Below are 16,400 nucleotides of genomic sequence, written 5' to 3' on the forward strand. Positions count from 1 at the left end.
AGTACATGAAAGACAATGTTGAGCAAGGTTAATTTCATATTATAACTAATGATAGAGAGTGATCTTTGATCTCCAAGACTGTGATCTACACTCACCGGCCACTTTATTAGGTACACTGCCTTCATTGCCTTCAGAACTGCCTTAATCCTTCATGGCATAGATTCAACAAGGTACTGGAAATATTCCTTGGAGATTTTGGTCCATATTGACATGATAGCATCATGCAGTTGCTGCAGATTTGTCGGCTGCACATCCATGATCCAAATCTCCCATTCCATCACATCCCAAAGTTGCTCTATTGGATTGAGATCTGGTGACTGTGGAGGCCACTTGAGTACAGTGAACTCATTCTCATGTTCAAGAAACCAGTCTGAATGCATTATTCTGCTGGAAGTAACCATCAGAAGATGGGTTCACTTTGTTCATAAAGGGTTGGACATGGTCAACAACAATTCTCAGGTAGGCTGTGGTGTTGACACGATGCTCAGTTGGTACTAACGAGCCCATGTGCCAAGAAAATATCCCCTACACCATTACACCACCAGCAGCAGCCTGAAACGTTAATACTAGGCAGGATGGATCCATGCTTTCATGTTGTTGATGCCAAATTCTGACCCTACCATTCGAATGTCAAGCAGAAATTGAGACTCATTAGGCCAAGCAATGTTTTTCCTATCTCCTATTGTCCAATTTTGGTTAGCCTGTGCAAATTGTAGCCTCATTTTTTCGTTCTTAGCTGACAGGAGTGGCACCCGGTATGGTTTTCTACTGCTGTAACCCATCTGCCTCAAGGTTGGACATGTTGTGCATTCAGAGATGCTCTTCTGCATACTTTGGTTGTAACCAGTGGTTATTTAAGGTTACTGTGGCCTTTCTATCAGCTCAAACCAGTCTGACCATTGGCGTCAACAAGACGTTTGTGCCTACAGAACTGCCACTCACTGGATATTTTCTCTTATTGGAACTGTATGTAACTCTGTAAACCCTATAGATGGTTGTGCGTGAAAATCCCAGTAGATCAACAGTTTCTGAAATACTCTGGCCAGCTCATCTGGCACCAACACACAAATGAAGGTATTTTAGATAAAATCCAAGAGCTCTCTCATGCTCCATAGACTCTAACGCTCCACACTCATTCAAAGTCTAGAAAAGAAACCAAAAGCTAGCGGTATCAAAATGATTGTGTTATGTTATTAATTCTTTGATGCATCGTGATGCAGATGCTGATTATTTGGTATTGGTTCAGTAATATATCAAAACCAGTTATTATACTGATGCAATTTATGCTATATTGAAGTAACAATCTATTTTGAGGGAGGCGAGTGCAACTAATTGAAATGCTCTAATAAAAAAAAAAAAAAAAAAGACAACTGTACACAATTTACTGCTTTTGAATTGGCTGGAATAGTCTTTCACTGATACTGAAGGTACAGTAAAACCAAAGACAACCCTATTTCATTGCTAGGTAGAAAATAAAAGCTGTAAAGCTCCCTCTCTGTCTCTCACTGTGAACCGTGTGACCTGCTGGGGTGTTCGGTAGGTAACGTTACCTCTCCTCTATTGGCTGTTACAAGCGTGTCTGCAGAGTGAGTTTTCTAAACCTATATGTCTATAAGCAAATATGGATAGACGCTGATGGATCAGTGGATTGGATGCAGCCTTCAGTGTCTGCATCACCCTCTGTGAACATAACTGACCTTTAGAGCCAATCACAGACATTTTTGCTCAGTGCATAAACAAAATTGCCAATCGCAGGTATATAAGAACTCACTCGACAGTGCTTAAAAAGCAATCAGGATTACTATTTACTATTGTGTTTTTTCTCTAAGTGCTCCTGTTGTCTTCTGTGCCTGTACTAATGTTTTGTTTAATACATTAAGAAGTGTTTTCTTTAAGAATGTAAAAATGGAAGGTAGTGTTTGTATATCTGATTACTTGTATTAAAAGACGAACTTTTGTTCTTGTGTTGCTGAGTACAATTAAAAATTATGGAGGGAAAGCATCGTCAATGCACTGTAATATTGAATTGAACCAAATTGATTGATACAGTATGATAATAGTAAATAAACTGAACCATGAGACCAGTGTAGGTTCACACTCCCTACTACCAAAATATTGTCAAAACATTACAAAGGATTTCACATTTATTATGATTTGTGATTATTACTGATATCGATTGGTATGAAAATAGTCACTGTGATCATTCCATTAGGCCAAGCCCTACATTTGTTCATTAAAATAAAGATTTATATAATACTAGAAGTTTCACATTGTAATGATTAACACAACACTGCATTTGTTCAGAAGTAATTATGAATACTTTTATAACCCAAATAGTTTCATCCTAATTCTGCTGGCTGGGTGTTAGTGAGACAGTATCCTAAGTTTGAAATGTATCACTGAGACTGTGATATACTGTAGGTCTAGCTCAGTCATATTAACCAGCAAGGTTAGTGCTTACGTCTGGATTGACGCAGGAAGAGTCCCGCTGTGCGTTTGTGTGTAACCATTTTTATCAAGGTCTCAATGACCTTCTCCACCAGTTCAGGTCATTGGCACAGTCTGTGTGCTGAGCATTTAGCGATGCTGGCTACAATTTATCTGATATAAGAACAATAAAAAAAGAAACTCTCCTTTTACAGCTCCACTAGAGTTTAACAGTTGAGTTTAACCATTTTTTTTCAGCTGGTCTCCAGGTCTGATTGGGACTCTTTTTAGCTTACCACAAATCATTGAATCGGATTATACCCATTCGTGTCTCACACTAAAAATTAATAAAAGAGTTGATTCTTTTCCTATTTAAAGCTTGCATCTTTTTACATCGTCAAATTAGACTGGTGGAAAAAAATGATCAAGGCTAATGACTAATGGTCTAATCGAATTCAGTGATCTATGCTAAGCTAAATGTGCTTCGGCCGGACCCAGAAATCAGCTGAATGGATTCCGAATTGGTCAAACTCAGCTGTTTAACTCTAGGTGGCTTGTAAATTGAGCCTATTTAAAAAAAGGTCTAGTGTTCCTTGAATACATTATCACAGGTGACTTGTTTTAACTGATTTTCTCTGTGTTTATGTTTCAGTTTTGATGTGGAGAATGGGCTGTCGGTGGGCCGCAGTCCTCTGGACTCTCAGGCCAGTCCCGGCTCTGGCCTCGTGTTGCAGGCCAATTTCCCTCACAGTCAGCGGCGCGAGTCTTTCCTGTACCGCTCCGACTCGGACTTTGACCTCTCACCCAAGGCCATGTCTCGAAATTCATCCACGGCCAGTGAGCTGTGAGTATCTTCTTTATTTAATCACATGTTGCATGAAAAAGACGTCTTATCATATTCATTACTCTGCACAAATGCATGCTTTCTGGATAAAAGAAAAAGTCACATTAAAAAACTTTTTTAACCTTATTTTTCATCTTTTTTTAAATTTATTTACAAAACTGTGCAAAATTTTTGTTATTATTAAAATGAAAACATTTATTCAGCAAAGACATTGTCTGAAAATTTTGAGATGACTTTTTTTTTAAATGATTTATTAATATCAGACATTTCAGAATTTTACCTGAAGACCCAAATTAGATATTTCAGAAAACCAAAATAAGGCTGATTTAAAAATCTATCAATTAATCACAATTAATCTTGTTTATTCAGTAATTGACTCTGAGTTATGAGAAAGAAAAATAAGTGAATCATAATAAAATAACGTAAAATCAAGTTATGAGTGCATAAGGTAGTTTTACTATATATTTGAAATAATGATAGAATTATGATTCGCTTACAGTTTAGTTAATGAAATTAAAAATCTGAGCTGAAACTAAAAATGTTGTATAACTTTATTAAAGGTGCAGTAGGTGATTGTCTACAGAAACATTTTTTGTTGTCCTGGTTGGAAGTCTCTTCACAGTCCAATAGTAATGATTAAATTAAGTGATCTAAATGTGTTTATATGTATTTTTATATTCGGGGTAAGTGATAAAACTAAAAAATGTTCATCCAATTTAAATTGTCGGGCCGACATCTTCCATAATTCCAATAAGTAGCTCAATCTGTCTGTGAGCAAATGTAGATTCGGACTTCTGGGCATCTCTGTTCACGCAGATCCTGCATGAGCACTGCATGAGCACTGCGCGTTCAAGATACAATCACAGACACGGTGAAATCAAATGCTGAATAAAACTTTAAAATCCTGAATAAATATTGGAGTTACTTTAGCACACTGGAGGAAGGACGACACCATAGCCGAAGTATTACTGTTAGACAGGTAATGTTCTGTTTTAAAACTATTTTAGTCAGGCTAAGCTTATGTTATGTCTTATTGTGTTGTGTTATGAATAGCTTAAAGGGGAAATTACGTCACCACCGGACCTAGTTGAAACCCCAGGCAGTCAGGCAGGATAATACAGAGAGTGAATTACTACTGACGTAATGGGGGCAGGTACTTTCACTTTTCACTGCTACACCCCCTCACCTCTGCTTGTGTTGAAACCAAACTAAGATCGTCACGGTGTTTCTTATGGCAGGTTTTATCCATCATACATGTCGAGAGATCGAGTTGATCGACTTGATAAGGGAATATATCTTGAAATAATCCACACAGATGTGACTTAGTAAAGCGTGACGTCATGTATGACTTTAATTGTTGCTGGAGCAGCGTGAGACAATCACAGCGCATCAAACCAACAGTATTAACAAAAGAAAAAGACACAACTGAAGACTCTTAAATGCCACCGTGTCGCCCATTTTCAGCTTTCATTAGTAATTTTTTTTTATTTGTCGGAACTTCACAAGATTTATGTTCTTGATCAAATAAACAAAGACTTGCTGATCATAAAAACCTTCATTCTAAAACATTTCGAAACTTTTGCATGTAGTTTGACTCACTGCAAGCTTCACGTGTTTCACTTCAAAGTGTGTACTTGATCTACAGTGTTTTGTGGCTCGACGAGTTCTGTTAATTAGGACTGTAAACCTTTCCCTTAAAACAGATGTGACTCCCAACAGCTGGTTGATAATGTCTGAAACGCACTTCTCCCAAGACGCACCACTTTAATAGCATATTACATCAAATCATATTGCTTGGTCATTTTGGAAAATCCAAGCCTCTGGTAGAAACTCCTCATTATTACCATTTCCAGCTGTTCTTTCCATCTGAGCATGCTTGCATGTCAGCTCTGGTTTGCAGGGATACATAAAGTCGGAAAAAGGGCACCACATTCTTGTTTTTACTTTTCCCCCTACAGTTTATTTTTCCAGCTTGCCTCAAAGCCATTTGTCCAAATTGAAACAGTTTAAAGCTGGTTCACGCCATCCCAATGAAAACAAATAGGGTACTATAACTGCTTAAGTGTGAAAGAGTTACTTAATTAATCTTGTCTTTTCAAAGGGAAGAGAGTTTGAAGCACTGGGAAGTCAACTGGCTCAATCGGTGAGAGGAGACAGAGAGAAATATTGACTTGCTCTTGAAAGGGTCATCACGCATTTCTCCACTACAAGATCCAGACCCGTTTTCTCCCCAACACTCTTAAAAATAAGGAGGGTTTGCAGTGATAAAGAAGAACCATTTGAGTTTCTGAAAGAACGAAATAGTGGAGAATATTTGAAGGGGACTTGAATTACATTTGCAATTTTATGGTAACACTTTACTTAAAGGGGTGTCCATTAGACTGTCATAAAATCTTTAAAATCATGAAGTGATGCATGTTATAAAAATGAATCGGATTTTATGCATATGCTTATGACAGCAGTCATAAAGTGTCATTCTCTCAGTTATGTTTTAAATGCAAATGTTACAACTTAAAATGAACAAAATTCACCTACCAATAATTACCAAGACAACATATCTTGTCATAAGTCTGTCATGAACATGTTTGTTATAAGGAAATTATAATCAGTGTATCCGCTAAGTCTTAAAGTCTTAAAATGTCTTAAATCTCAAAAGCAAATTTTGAAATCTAATAAAATGTTGTGTTGTGTTGTGTTGTGTTGTGTTGGTCTTAAGTCTTAATTTTCTGTTGTTCATGTGTAGTTACCCAATCTGGTCAGTAACACCCATACAATTGCCAAGAATCCCAATCTCAATAAAACTTTTAACTCTTTATTTAAAAATAGTATTTAATTACTTTCCTTTAATATTTGCTTAAAAGTTCCCCTTCGGTTGGGGAACTTCAGTGCCATGAATGGGAGGATTCGGATCAGAAGCCGCTTATCTGGAGAGTATTGAACGGGCCAATGAATGAAATTAATTGGCAGCGTAAGCTTGCGCAGGTGTGCGACATCTGCAATTATCTCAGCATATAAGCACACCTGAAGCCAGCAGACGCCATCCTTTTCGCTTCAGATCCTTTCTGAGTGAGTCGATGAGGGTTCCTCTTGCTGATCAGCACTTCAGAGCGAACGAGTGTGTCTCCCGGTCCAGAGTGGGTCTTCGCGGTGGCAGACGGTCGAGCTGGGTTACTCCCTTGCCTGCGGTTCTTTGGGTCCGGTCCTCCAGAGCGGTGCGTATAGTTGCAACTTTCCTAAAAGAGCAACACAGTCGTGCAGCACGTCCTTTTCAGGATGGCGCTCCGACTGTGCGTTTCTGGATGCGGGGGTTTCCTGTCTCCGGATGATGGACACGATCACTGCATTGCATGTTTGGGGGTCCAGCATGTTAATGCGGTGCTCGCGGGCGGTTCATGTCGTCATTGCGATGCCATGACCGTTGCACAGCTAAGATCGCGGCTAACTTTCGCAAGAGAGCGAGCCACCCCAGTTGCCTCCTGTTCTAAAAAAGCAGCGGGCGCTCGGGCAGATCTGAGGGTTTCAGCGGGAGCTAATCCGCCGCCCACGGGCTCGCGGACCTCTCGCTCCTCACGGCGCTCCATCCAAGCTTCGGGTGGTGAGAGTGATCCGTCTAACCAGATGGTAGCTCTCACACTCGCTGACACCGGAGATCAGATGTCCTCCGCGGCATCGGAGGGTGGGCTTTCACTGTCCGACGAAGATCCGGACCCGCTCGCCCCCTCCGGGCAGGTGAGCGCTGTCAAATCGGATCCTGAAGCGGACATGTTAGCCGTGCTTTCCCGGGCTGCTTCGGCCGTGGGGTTGGAGATGGTTTATCCCCCAGCTCCGCGGCCGGACCGACTAGATGGGTGCTACGTAGAGGACCAGAAGGCGAAGCCTTCGAAGCCTCTCGTCCCCTTCTTCCCGGAAGTGCACAGTAGGCTCACGCAGTCCTCGAGGGCACCTTTCTCTGCCCGTGCTGCGAGTGCCTCCGCCCTCACCGCCCTTGACGGCGGAGCTGCCAGGGGGTATGAGGCGATCCCGTCAGTGGAGCGCGCTATCGCGGTCAATCTTTGTCCGCGCGGCGCCTCTACGTGGCGGGGTTTGCCCCGCCTCCCGTCCAAAGCCTGTAGGTTGTCTGCCTCCCTCGGAGCCAGAGCTTATAAGGCTGCGGGCCAGGCTGCTTCTGCTTTGCACGCGATGGCCACCTACCAGCGCTACCAAGCGCAAGCGCTGGCCGAGCTGCACGAGGGCGGGTCCAACCCAAGCTTATTACATGAGCTGCGCACCGCGACCGACTATGCTCTTCGGACTACTAAGTCCACCGCGTGTGCGCTGGGGAGGACGATGTCCACACTTGTGGTTCAGGAACGCCACCTCTGGCTAAACCTGGCCGATATGCGCGACGTTGACAAAGTTCGCTTTCTTGACTCGCCCATATCCCAGGCTGGCCTGTTCGGCGACACCGTCGGTGAATTCACCCAGGAATTCAAGGCGGTGAAAGAGCAGTCGGATGCGATGGGCAATGTCATCTATCGGCGTGGCCGTAAGCCCGCTCCGCCCGCCGAGCCATCCACCTCCGCTGTTCCTCGCTGAGGGCGCCCGCCAACGAGTGCTGCCCCGCCCCCGCCTGCGCCTCCGGCCAAGCGGGCGCGGCGTTCACCTCGAAAGCAGGCAGCCCCTCCTGCCCAGGGCGCCGTTAAGTCCGGTAAACGGACCGCGAAGCGTCCCTGAGACAGGCCATCCGGAGAAGAGGAAACTTGCTCTTTCCCCGCTGGAGGGCGGGGCCCCGATAACAACGGTACTTTTCAGTGCCACCTAAACATCAGTAAAAGAGCACTTTTTCCCTTCCCCGGATGTGACTGCACGAGTTCTGCCAGTCCGGGACGCGCTGCCTTCCGGCTCGCAGACTCTACGTGCTTCGCCAGTGGCTCACGAGCGCTGGGGGGACGGTCTCCCTTCCCTCAGCCCTCCAGCCCCCTCTCCGGAGTCAGGGTGCGGAGCCAGAGCGAATCGCTCTCCTCCAGCTTTTCCGCGGGACCCTCGTGCTTCCCGGATCAGCACACCCACTCCGCGCTGCCCCACCGCTGGTACGTCAGCGATTGTAGCGATGACTCCATTAGCGAGGGCTCTGCCTGCCTGGTTAGCGCGGGCCAGCCCCTCGCGGTGGCTCATACGCACAATCAGACTCGGTTACGCGATTCAGTTCGCGAAACGGCCCCCCAAGTTTACGGGCGTGTATTTCTCCAGGGTCAACCCCCTGTCCGCCCCTGTCTTGCGAGAGGAGATTGCTGCCCTCCTGGCGAAGGGTGCAATCGAGCCGGTTCCTCCAGCCGAGATGGAGAGTGGGTTTTACAGCCCATACATCATCGTACCCAAAAAGAGCGGTGGGTCACGGCCAATCCTAGATCTGCGCGTTTTGAACCGCTGTCTGCACAAGCTGCCGTTCAGAATGCTCACGCAGAGGCGCATTCTCCAATGCGTTCGTCCTCGGGATTGGTTTGCAGCCATAGACCTGAAGGACGCGTATTTCCATGTCTCCATTCTTCCACGCCACCGCCAATTTCTGCGGTTTGCGTTCGAGGGTCGAGCGTGGCAGTACAAGGTCCTCCCCTTCGGGCTCTCTCTGTCTCCGCGGGTCTTCACCAAACTCGCGGAGGGTGCCCTAGCGCCCCTTCGGCTCGCGGGCATTCGCATACTCAGTTATCTCGACGACTGGCTGATTTTAGCCCACTCGCGGGAGCAATTGATTATGCACAGGGACGAGGTGCTTCGGCATCTCCGCCTACTGGGGCTTCAGGTCAACCGAGAAAAGAGCAAACTCGCCCCCGTGCAGAGGATTTCTTTTCTCGGGATGGAGCTGGACTCGATCACCATGGTAGCGCACCTCTCCGAGAAACGCGCTCGCCTGTTGCTGAACTGTCTGAGGGAGCTCGACAGCAAACTAGTGGTCCCACTGAAGTTCTTTCAGAGGCTCCTGGGGCATATGGCATCCGCAGCCGCCGTCACGCCGCTCGGGTTGCTCCATATGAGACCACTTCAGCACTGGCTTCACGATCGGGTCCCCAGACGCGCATGGCACGCGGGCACACACCGGGTCTCGGTTACTGCGCTGTGTCGCCGCGCCCTCAGCCCTTGGAACGACCCCTCGTTCCTACAGGCCGGTGTGCCTCTAGGACAGGCGTCCAGCCATGTTGTTGTTTCAACAGACGCTTCCAACACGGGTTGGGGGGCCGTGTGTCGCGGGCATGCGGCTGCGGGCCTCTGGAAGGGTGCCCAGCTGCATTGGCATATCAATCGCCTAGAGCTGTTGGCAGTGTTCCTCGCTCTCCACCGCTTTTTACCGGTGCTGGAGCGGCAACACATGCTGGTCAGGACGGACAGTACGGCGGCGGCGGCGTACATCAACCGCATGGGGGGTATGCGCTCTCGCCGCATGTCTCAGCTCGCCCGCCGTCTGCTCCTCTTGAGTCACCCGCGGCTGAAATCGCTGCGCGCCATTCACGTCCCAGGCACGCTCAATCGTGCAGCCGATGCGCTCTCACGACAGCTGTTACGCCCTGGAGAATGGAGACTCCACCCCGAGTCTGTTCAGCTGATATGGGCGCGATTCGGGGAGGCCCAGATCGATCTGTTTGCTTCCCCCGAGAACGCTCACTGCCAGTTGTTTTTTTCCCTGACCGAGGGCTCTCTCGGCACGGATGCACTGGCCCACAGCTGGCCTCGGGGCATGCGCAAGTATGCGTTTCCCCCAGTGAGCCTGCTCGCGCAGTTTCTGTGCAAGGTCAGGGAGGACGAGGAACAGGTTCTGCTAGTTGCGCCCCTTTGGCCCAACCGGACCTGGATATCAGAGCTCTCACTCCTCGCGACGGCCCTCCCCTGGCGGATCCCTTTGAGAGAGGACCTACTCTCTCAGGGACAGGGCACCATCTGGCACCCTCGCCCCGATCTTTGGAACCTCCACGTGTGGTCCCTAGACGCGAGGAAGACTTAGGTAACCTACCGACTGCGGTGGTTAATACCATCACTCAGGCAAGAGCCCCCTCCACGAGGCGCGCCTACGCCCTGAAGTGGAGTCTATTCACTGAATGGTGCGTCTCTCGCTGAGAAGACCCCCGAAATTGCCAGATTAGTGTTGTGCTCTCTTTCCTTCAAGAGAAGTTGGACAGCAGGCTGTCGCCCTCCACTCTCAAGGTTTACGTGGCCGCCATCTCCGCTTATCATAGCGCGGTAGCTGGCGGCACCGTGGGAAAGCATAACCTGGTCATCCAGTTCCTTAGGGGTGCTAGGCGAATTAATCCATCTCGCCCCCCTCTCATGCCCTCTTGGGATCTCGCCCTCGTTCTCACGAGTCTGCGATCCGATCCCTTTGAGCCACTCGAATCAGTATCTCTAAGATTTCTGTCCCTGAAGACAGCTCTGCTGGTTGCGTTGGCCTCCATCAAGAGGGTCGGGGACCTGGAGGCATTTTCGGTCAGTGACTCGTGCCTGGAATTCGGGCCGGATTACTCTCACGTTATCCTGAGACCCCGCCCCGGTTATGTGCCCAAGGTTCCTACCACCCCCTTTAGAGATCAGGTAGTGAACCTGCAAGCGCTGCCCCCGGAGGAGGCAGACCCAGCCCTTTCTTTACTTTGTCCAGTTTGCGCTCTGCGCATTTATGTGGACCGTACTCAGAATTTTAGATCATCTGAGCAGCTCTTTGTCTGTTATGGCGGTCGGCAGCAGGGAAGTGCCGTATCGAAACAAAGATTATCCCACTGGATTGTGGATGCCATTTCACTCGCTTATTCGAGTCGAGGTCAGCCGTGTCCCGCTTGCTTGACTATCTCCTCATCGGGGGTGTTGGTAAGGTGCAGTCATTATGGCGCTTTCCATATTCTCCCATTCATGGCACTGAAGTTCCCCAACCGAAGGGGAACGTTCGAGGTTACAGAAGTAACCCTTCGTTCCCCGAGGAGGGGAACGGAAGTGCCATATTCCGTCGCCATAATGACTGTCCCTTAGCTGTTTGAAAGTCTCTTCAGCTTAAAAGGATGGCGTCTGCTGGCTTCAGGTGTGCTTATATGCTGAGATAATTGCAGATGTCGCACACCTGCGCAAGCTTACGCTGCCAATTAATTTCATTCATTGGCCCGTTCAATACTCTCCAGATAAGCGGCTTCTGATCCGAATCCTCCCATTCATGGCACTTCCGTTCCCCTCCTCGGGGAACGAAGGGTTACTTCTGTAACCTCGAACGTTCTCTATATATTTACTGCTGAGGATACTGACCTGACCTATATTTTTATTATTAAATTTATTAAATTATAATATTTTTTTTGATTGGTCAAGTGTAAATATTTCCCAACTGTGATATTAAAAAATCCTTAGCATTTAGCTCGGCAAAAGTCTAAAATTTCATTCATAATGGTCTTAAAAATGTCTTAAAGTCTTAAATTTACCTTGGTAAGAACTGCAGAAACACTGATAATGGTGTCATTCATTTTATTATAGCATCTTTAATATTTTTCTTGACTTCTTGATTGTATTTGTTATTGAATTCCAATAAATATTAATGACACTGTTATAACATTGCTTGACAGAATATTGATACTTTTAATGAGATATTTTAATGATAAATTCAATTTGCTCCACTGAAAAACGGTGTTCAGAAAAATATTCATGACACCGTTATAATGGCCTAATGACAGTCATGTTTATGACAGATTTATGACAAGTTATTTTCTTGATAATGTTGTTTTGTCTTGACAATTTGATAAGTTGTCAGGACAGACAAAAACAGGTTATGATATGTGTATTTGTTTGTCAAGTTATGTCATAAAGACACTGCAAACAATGTGATCTTTACATACAAAAGACATAACTGCGAATAACATTAAGGGCTCTATCATACACCCAGAGCAATAAGGCGCAAGTTGTTTTTGGCGCCATGTGATGCTATTTTCAGACAAAAGCAACCCTAGTTTTCTCGTTTTGCACCATGTTGTTTCAATAGCAAATCTATTTGCGCCCGTTTGTGGACTCATGCGTGTGCTGGTCTAGAAAAGAGGTTTGTTAAGGCGCATTATTGCTGCATTGCTATTTTGAGGAACTAAGATAGAGCCCTTAATTACAGCATGCATAAAATTTCTTTCATTTTCAAGATGTGTCGTGTCATGATTATAAATGTTTCATGACAGTCTTTTGAACACCCCTTCAAGTAAAGTGTTACTGTTAGTATTGGTCGTTTTGACTTGTCTTTTATATCAACAAAATATGCTGTTTATTCATCACGCAGTTATGTTACTGGCGCAGCAGACCTGTCAAGTTTCTGTTTGTTTTATGCTACGAGCAACACTTTTTTTCCGCCCATAATTTTGTTGACAAAATTAAAAGTGATGTTAAAAATGCACCGGAAATTTGATTTCTCATTTCATGACCCCTTTAAATAAACCTTTATGCAATTCTGTGGCTGTTAAAAGTCCTTCACGGAACCTTGAACCTTGGAAACAGTGCCTATAAAGAAGCCTTATTTTTAAGAGTGTAGTGTCTGAAGTCCAGTCTAACCTCAGAGCCTCCCCTGTTTATTCTTCACCACCACAAATGATCCGCATGCCACCAAAAAATCCTTTGGAACAAATGGATAAAAATGCAAATCCTAGTGTGTTCCCCAGTTCGGCTTCTCTCCCACTGCTCCTCAAACACACGTGCATGACAAACCCTTCCCGAAAACGCTCTAGGCTCTTATTACGTGTTTCCATAAGCTTTTAATGGAGGACTTCTGGTATCCCATTGGAGGTGCCTTCCTTATGCTGAGCTTTATTTCTTTTATTTCCATCCAAACTGCATGTTAATCAAAAGCGTATTTCTCCTTTGAATGAAGCCGCGCTGTAACCTGAAGCCGACCACATCCTTAAGCCCCCACAGTTAAACTCTTTTTCACTGATCCTTTAGTTATTTTATGTGCCTCTTTTTATTATTGGGAGATTAAATAGCTGTCTTTTCCTTTATGGCATTTTTGTGTTTGATTTGTTGATGTATTTTTCTCTTACAGACATGGAGAAGACATGATAGTTACACCATTTGCACAGGTTAGTTGTTGAGTGTTTTTTTTTTCAGTTAGACTTTATACCACACATTTGAAAGTTGGATATCTTAATATTTGGAGGTGGGATTGTTTGTGAGTAAATGAAGTTTTCTGCCTTTGGCATTGCTGGGGTTGGTCCTTCCGCTCTTATGCATCTTGCTTTACGTGGGATTTGCGTCACCACTGTACTCCGTTTACAAAACAGGCTAGGAATCCAATACCACGTTCGTCGATATGGATGCTGACAGATGAGAAATCTGCATGGCTTTGGAAATCAGATACCCTTCATGTCCTTTTGAAACTCCTGAAGAGCTGTAGAATTTCAGACAAGCCAGACATTTGACATTTGAAGTTAAACTAATGGGAAAAAACCCATGTACTCAAGAAGCAAAATAGCTTAGGATAATTGTTACTTAAGTATTTTAAAAGACAAACTAATGTGATTTAAGATTAAAACATTTTGTTTTATCAAATATAATTTAAAAGTATATATTGATATTTATAATTACTAGTAAAATATATTGGCCAACGATATGTTGGCATTTACATTACACTAAACGACACAAGTGAAATAAAATATAAGTGATGTTATGTATACAGTATGCAAATTAAGTTAATGCAACTAAAGTTTCTACTTACTGTTTCATATAATGTTTGTGAAAATAAAAGGTCAAAATATGGGTGAATAATTGTTGGGTTGTGATAAAGCTTAAGAGATGAATTTATGTAAAAATATAACATACCTATTCTTAGCTGTACTTATAATATAAATACATACAGTTAGTATAAAATATGTTAGGTTGCTAAATTGTTTACAAAGTTTAAAATACTAAAAAGGACAGATTATAATGTACATAAAATAATTTGAAATTCATACATCAATTCAAATTTATTGCAAATGTCAATGTAAAAGCTAAATTGATTTTTCTAGCAATTTGTTAAATTCTGTTAAATCTTTTAACAACAATAGAGTTTCTATAAAACGATTTGAATTAAAAAATACTGCTAGAAAAATGCTATTGTTATATGATTAAGTTTACATCTTTTATGGGTGTTTCAATATTTCTCTGTATAATATTAGTACAATCAAAAATTTTATTTTCTAAATTAACGATTTCTTTAAAATATTAAACTACAAAATTGTAGGAAAGTTACAGTATCTTTCAAAAAAAAAAAAAAAAGGATGTATTCTTGACATAAACATATTTATTGCTTGTCTCATAGGTCCTTGCCAGCTTGAGGACTGTGCGGAGCAACTTTGCCGTTTTGACCCATCAGCAAGACCGCGTCCCCAGCAAGTAAGTCAGTTCTAGTAACCAAATATATGTTCAATTACAGTACCTTACAAGTGCTCAATCTTGCAAATCTCTACAGGAAGTCTACAGGAAACAACCCACCATCCATGTGCAAGACAAGCCTACCAGGTTAGACAATAAACTCTTGTAGACAGACCATTGACTCATTTGAGTGGTCATGAGTATATTAATGTGCTGCTGTATTTTGCAGAGGAGCCATTTCAGAAGTTGGCAGTGGAGACTCTGGACGAGCTGGACTGGTGTCTCGAACAGCTGGAGACTCTCAAGACACGTCACTCGGTCAGCGAGATGGCATCTAACAAGGTAGATAAAAAAACGGGCCCTCCAGGTGTTTACAGTTCTGCAATTGGGAAATTAAGCATGTCTCACAAAATTCAGGGGAACTTGCAGGTTTTGGGCAACCGTATACTTCAAATGAAATGAAAGAATGAACAGAAATTATGTAGTTTCAAACAAAGTCTCTTTCAAAACAGCTTACCAAAGTGAACTTTAGGGGAGGGACAACGTTTAGCTACAGTACCATCTGTGACAAATTATGCAATCGGTGGTTGGGTTCTAGAACTTATCGATGTGTGTTTTCTTCCCATCGATGATTCTCACTAGCCACATGAATACAATAGAAGATCTGGTATGGATGTGTTCACACCTGTACGATCTCTCATAGTTTGATTTTAAAGACTCCCAAAAAGCCCACCTCATCACGGCACATTTTTTCTACAATCTGCATCATTCTGTGTCTACTTCAGCCGAGGGTGTTGGAGTGTTCGGAAACAGTATACCATCACTCAGCTAGTTAAAATTCAGTTTGAATTATATTGTATACATATACTGTACACATAGTTAAAGTCAGAATTATTAGCCCTCCTGAATTATTAGCACCCCTGTTTATTTTTTTCCCCAATTTTTGTTTAACGGAGAGAAAACTTTTTCAACACATTTCTAATCATAATAGTTTTAATAACTAATTTCTAATAACTGATTTATTTTATCTGTGCCATGATGACAGTAAATAATATTTTACTAGATATTTTTCAAGACACTTCTATACAGTTAAAAGTGATATTTAAATGCTTAACTAGGTTGATTAGGTTAAGGGGTCCCAGTTAGGTGTCCTTAACTACTTGTACTTGTAATGTACTTGCATCAAAAAATAAATACAATGTTTTTACTGTGTTGACAATGTATTTGAGAACACTTATGGTGCTCTTGAGATGGGATACGGGTATGGTTATAGTTGGGGTTGGGTGGTATGGGTAGGTTTAAGGGTGGGTTAAGGTATAAGGGATGGTCAACAGTCTATTTAAAAATGTAATTACAGAAATTAATTACAGATGTAATTACATGCAGGTATTTAATCAAGCAAAAGTACAATGTAAAAACATGTATTTACAGAATAAATACATTGTAACGAATTATTATTTTTGGTGTAAGTACATATCAATTAAGCCTACTTAATATAAAGTGGGACCGGTTAACAAGGCAGGTTAGGGTAATTAGGCAAGTCAATGGTTTGTTCTGTACACTTTCGGGGGGAAAAAATAGCTTAAAGGGGCTAATAATTTTGTCCAAAAAATGTTTTTTAAAAAATTAAAAACTGCTTTTTCTCTAGCTGAAATAAAACAAATAATTTTTGTTTACCCGGAGACAGGAATGTAAAAAGGAGACAGAAACTATTTCGCTCTTCCCATTGGCCTTTATGCGTTTCTCCCAAGTGCTGAGGACTACATACATGCCAGTCAACGACAATGAGTAAGCAAAAGGAAAA

At 43.4% G+C, this 16,400-nt stretch overlaps 1 protein-coding gene across 21 annotated transcripts in view; it reads left to right on the forward strand.

Moving 5' to 3' along the window:
* The window catches only part of pde4ca (phosphodiesterase 4C, cAMP-specific a), a 91,877-nt gene that overhangs the window by 60,427 nt on the left and 15,050 nt on the right, over positions 1-16,400 (forward strand). For 15 of the 21 annotated variants that reach the window (XM_087240851.1, XM_087240852.1, XM_087240855.1 and 12 more), the window contains 5 exons: positions 3,080-3,271; positions 13,287-13,323; positions 14,544-14,617; positions 14,694-14,743; positions 14,826-14,938. In XM_087240851.1, the coding sequence (XP_087096977.1) occupies positions 3,080-3,271; positions 13,287-13,323; positions 14,544-14,617; positions 14,694-14,743; positions 14,826-14,938 (466 nt within the window). Of the gene's footprint in view, positions 1-3,079; positions 3,272-5,372; positions 5,415-11,604; positions 12,236-12,341; positions 13,324-14,543; positions 14,618-14,693; positions 14,744-14,825; positions 14,939-16,400 lie in introns of those variants that run through there. The other 6 variants (XM_087240849.1, XM_087240854.1, XM_087240863.1 and 3 more) reach the window with 2 other exon arrangements.

Source organism: Danio rerio, chromosome 2 (genome assembly GCF_052040795.2).
Source record: "Danio rerio strain M-AB ecotype USA chromosome 2, GRCz13ab, whole genome shotgun sequence".
Lineage (NCBI taxonomy): Eukaryota > Metazoa > Chordata > Actinopteri > Cypriniformes > Danionidae > Danio > Danio rerio.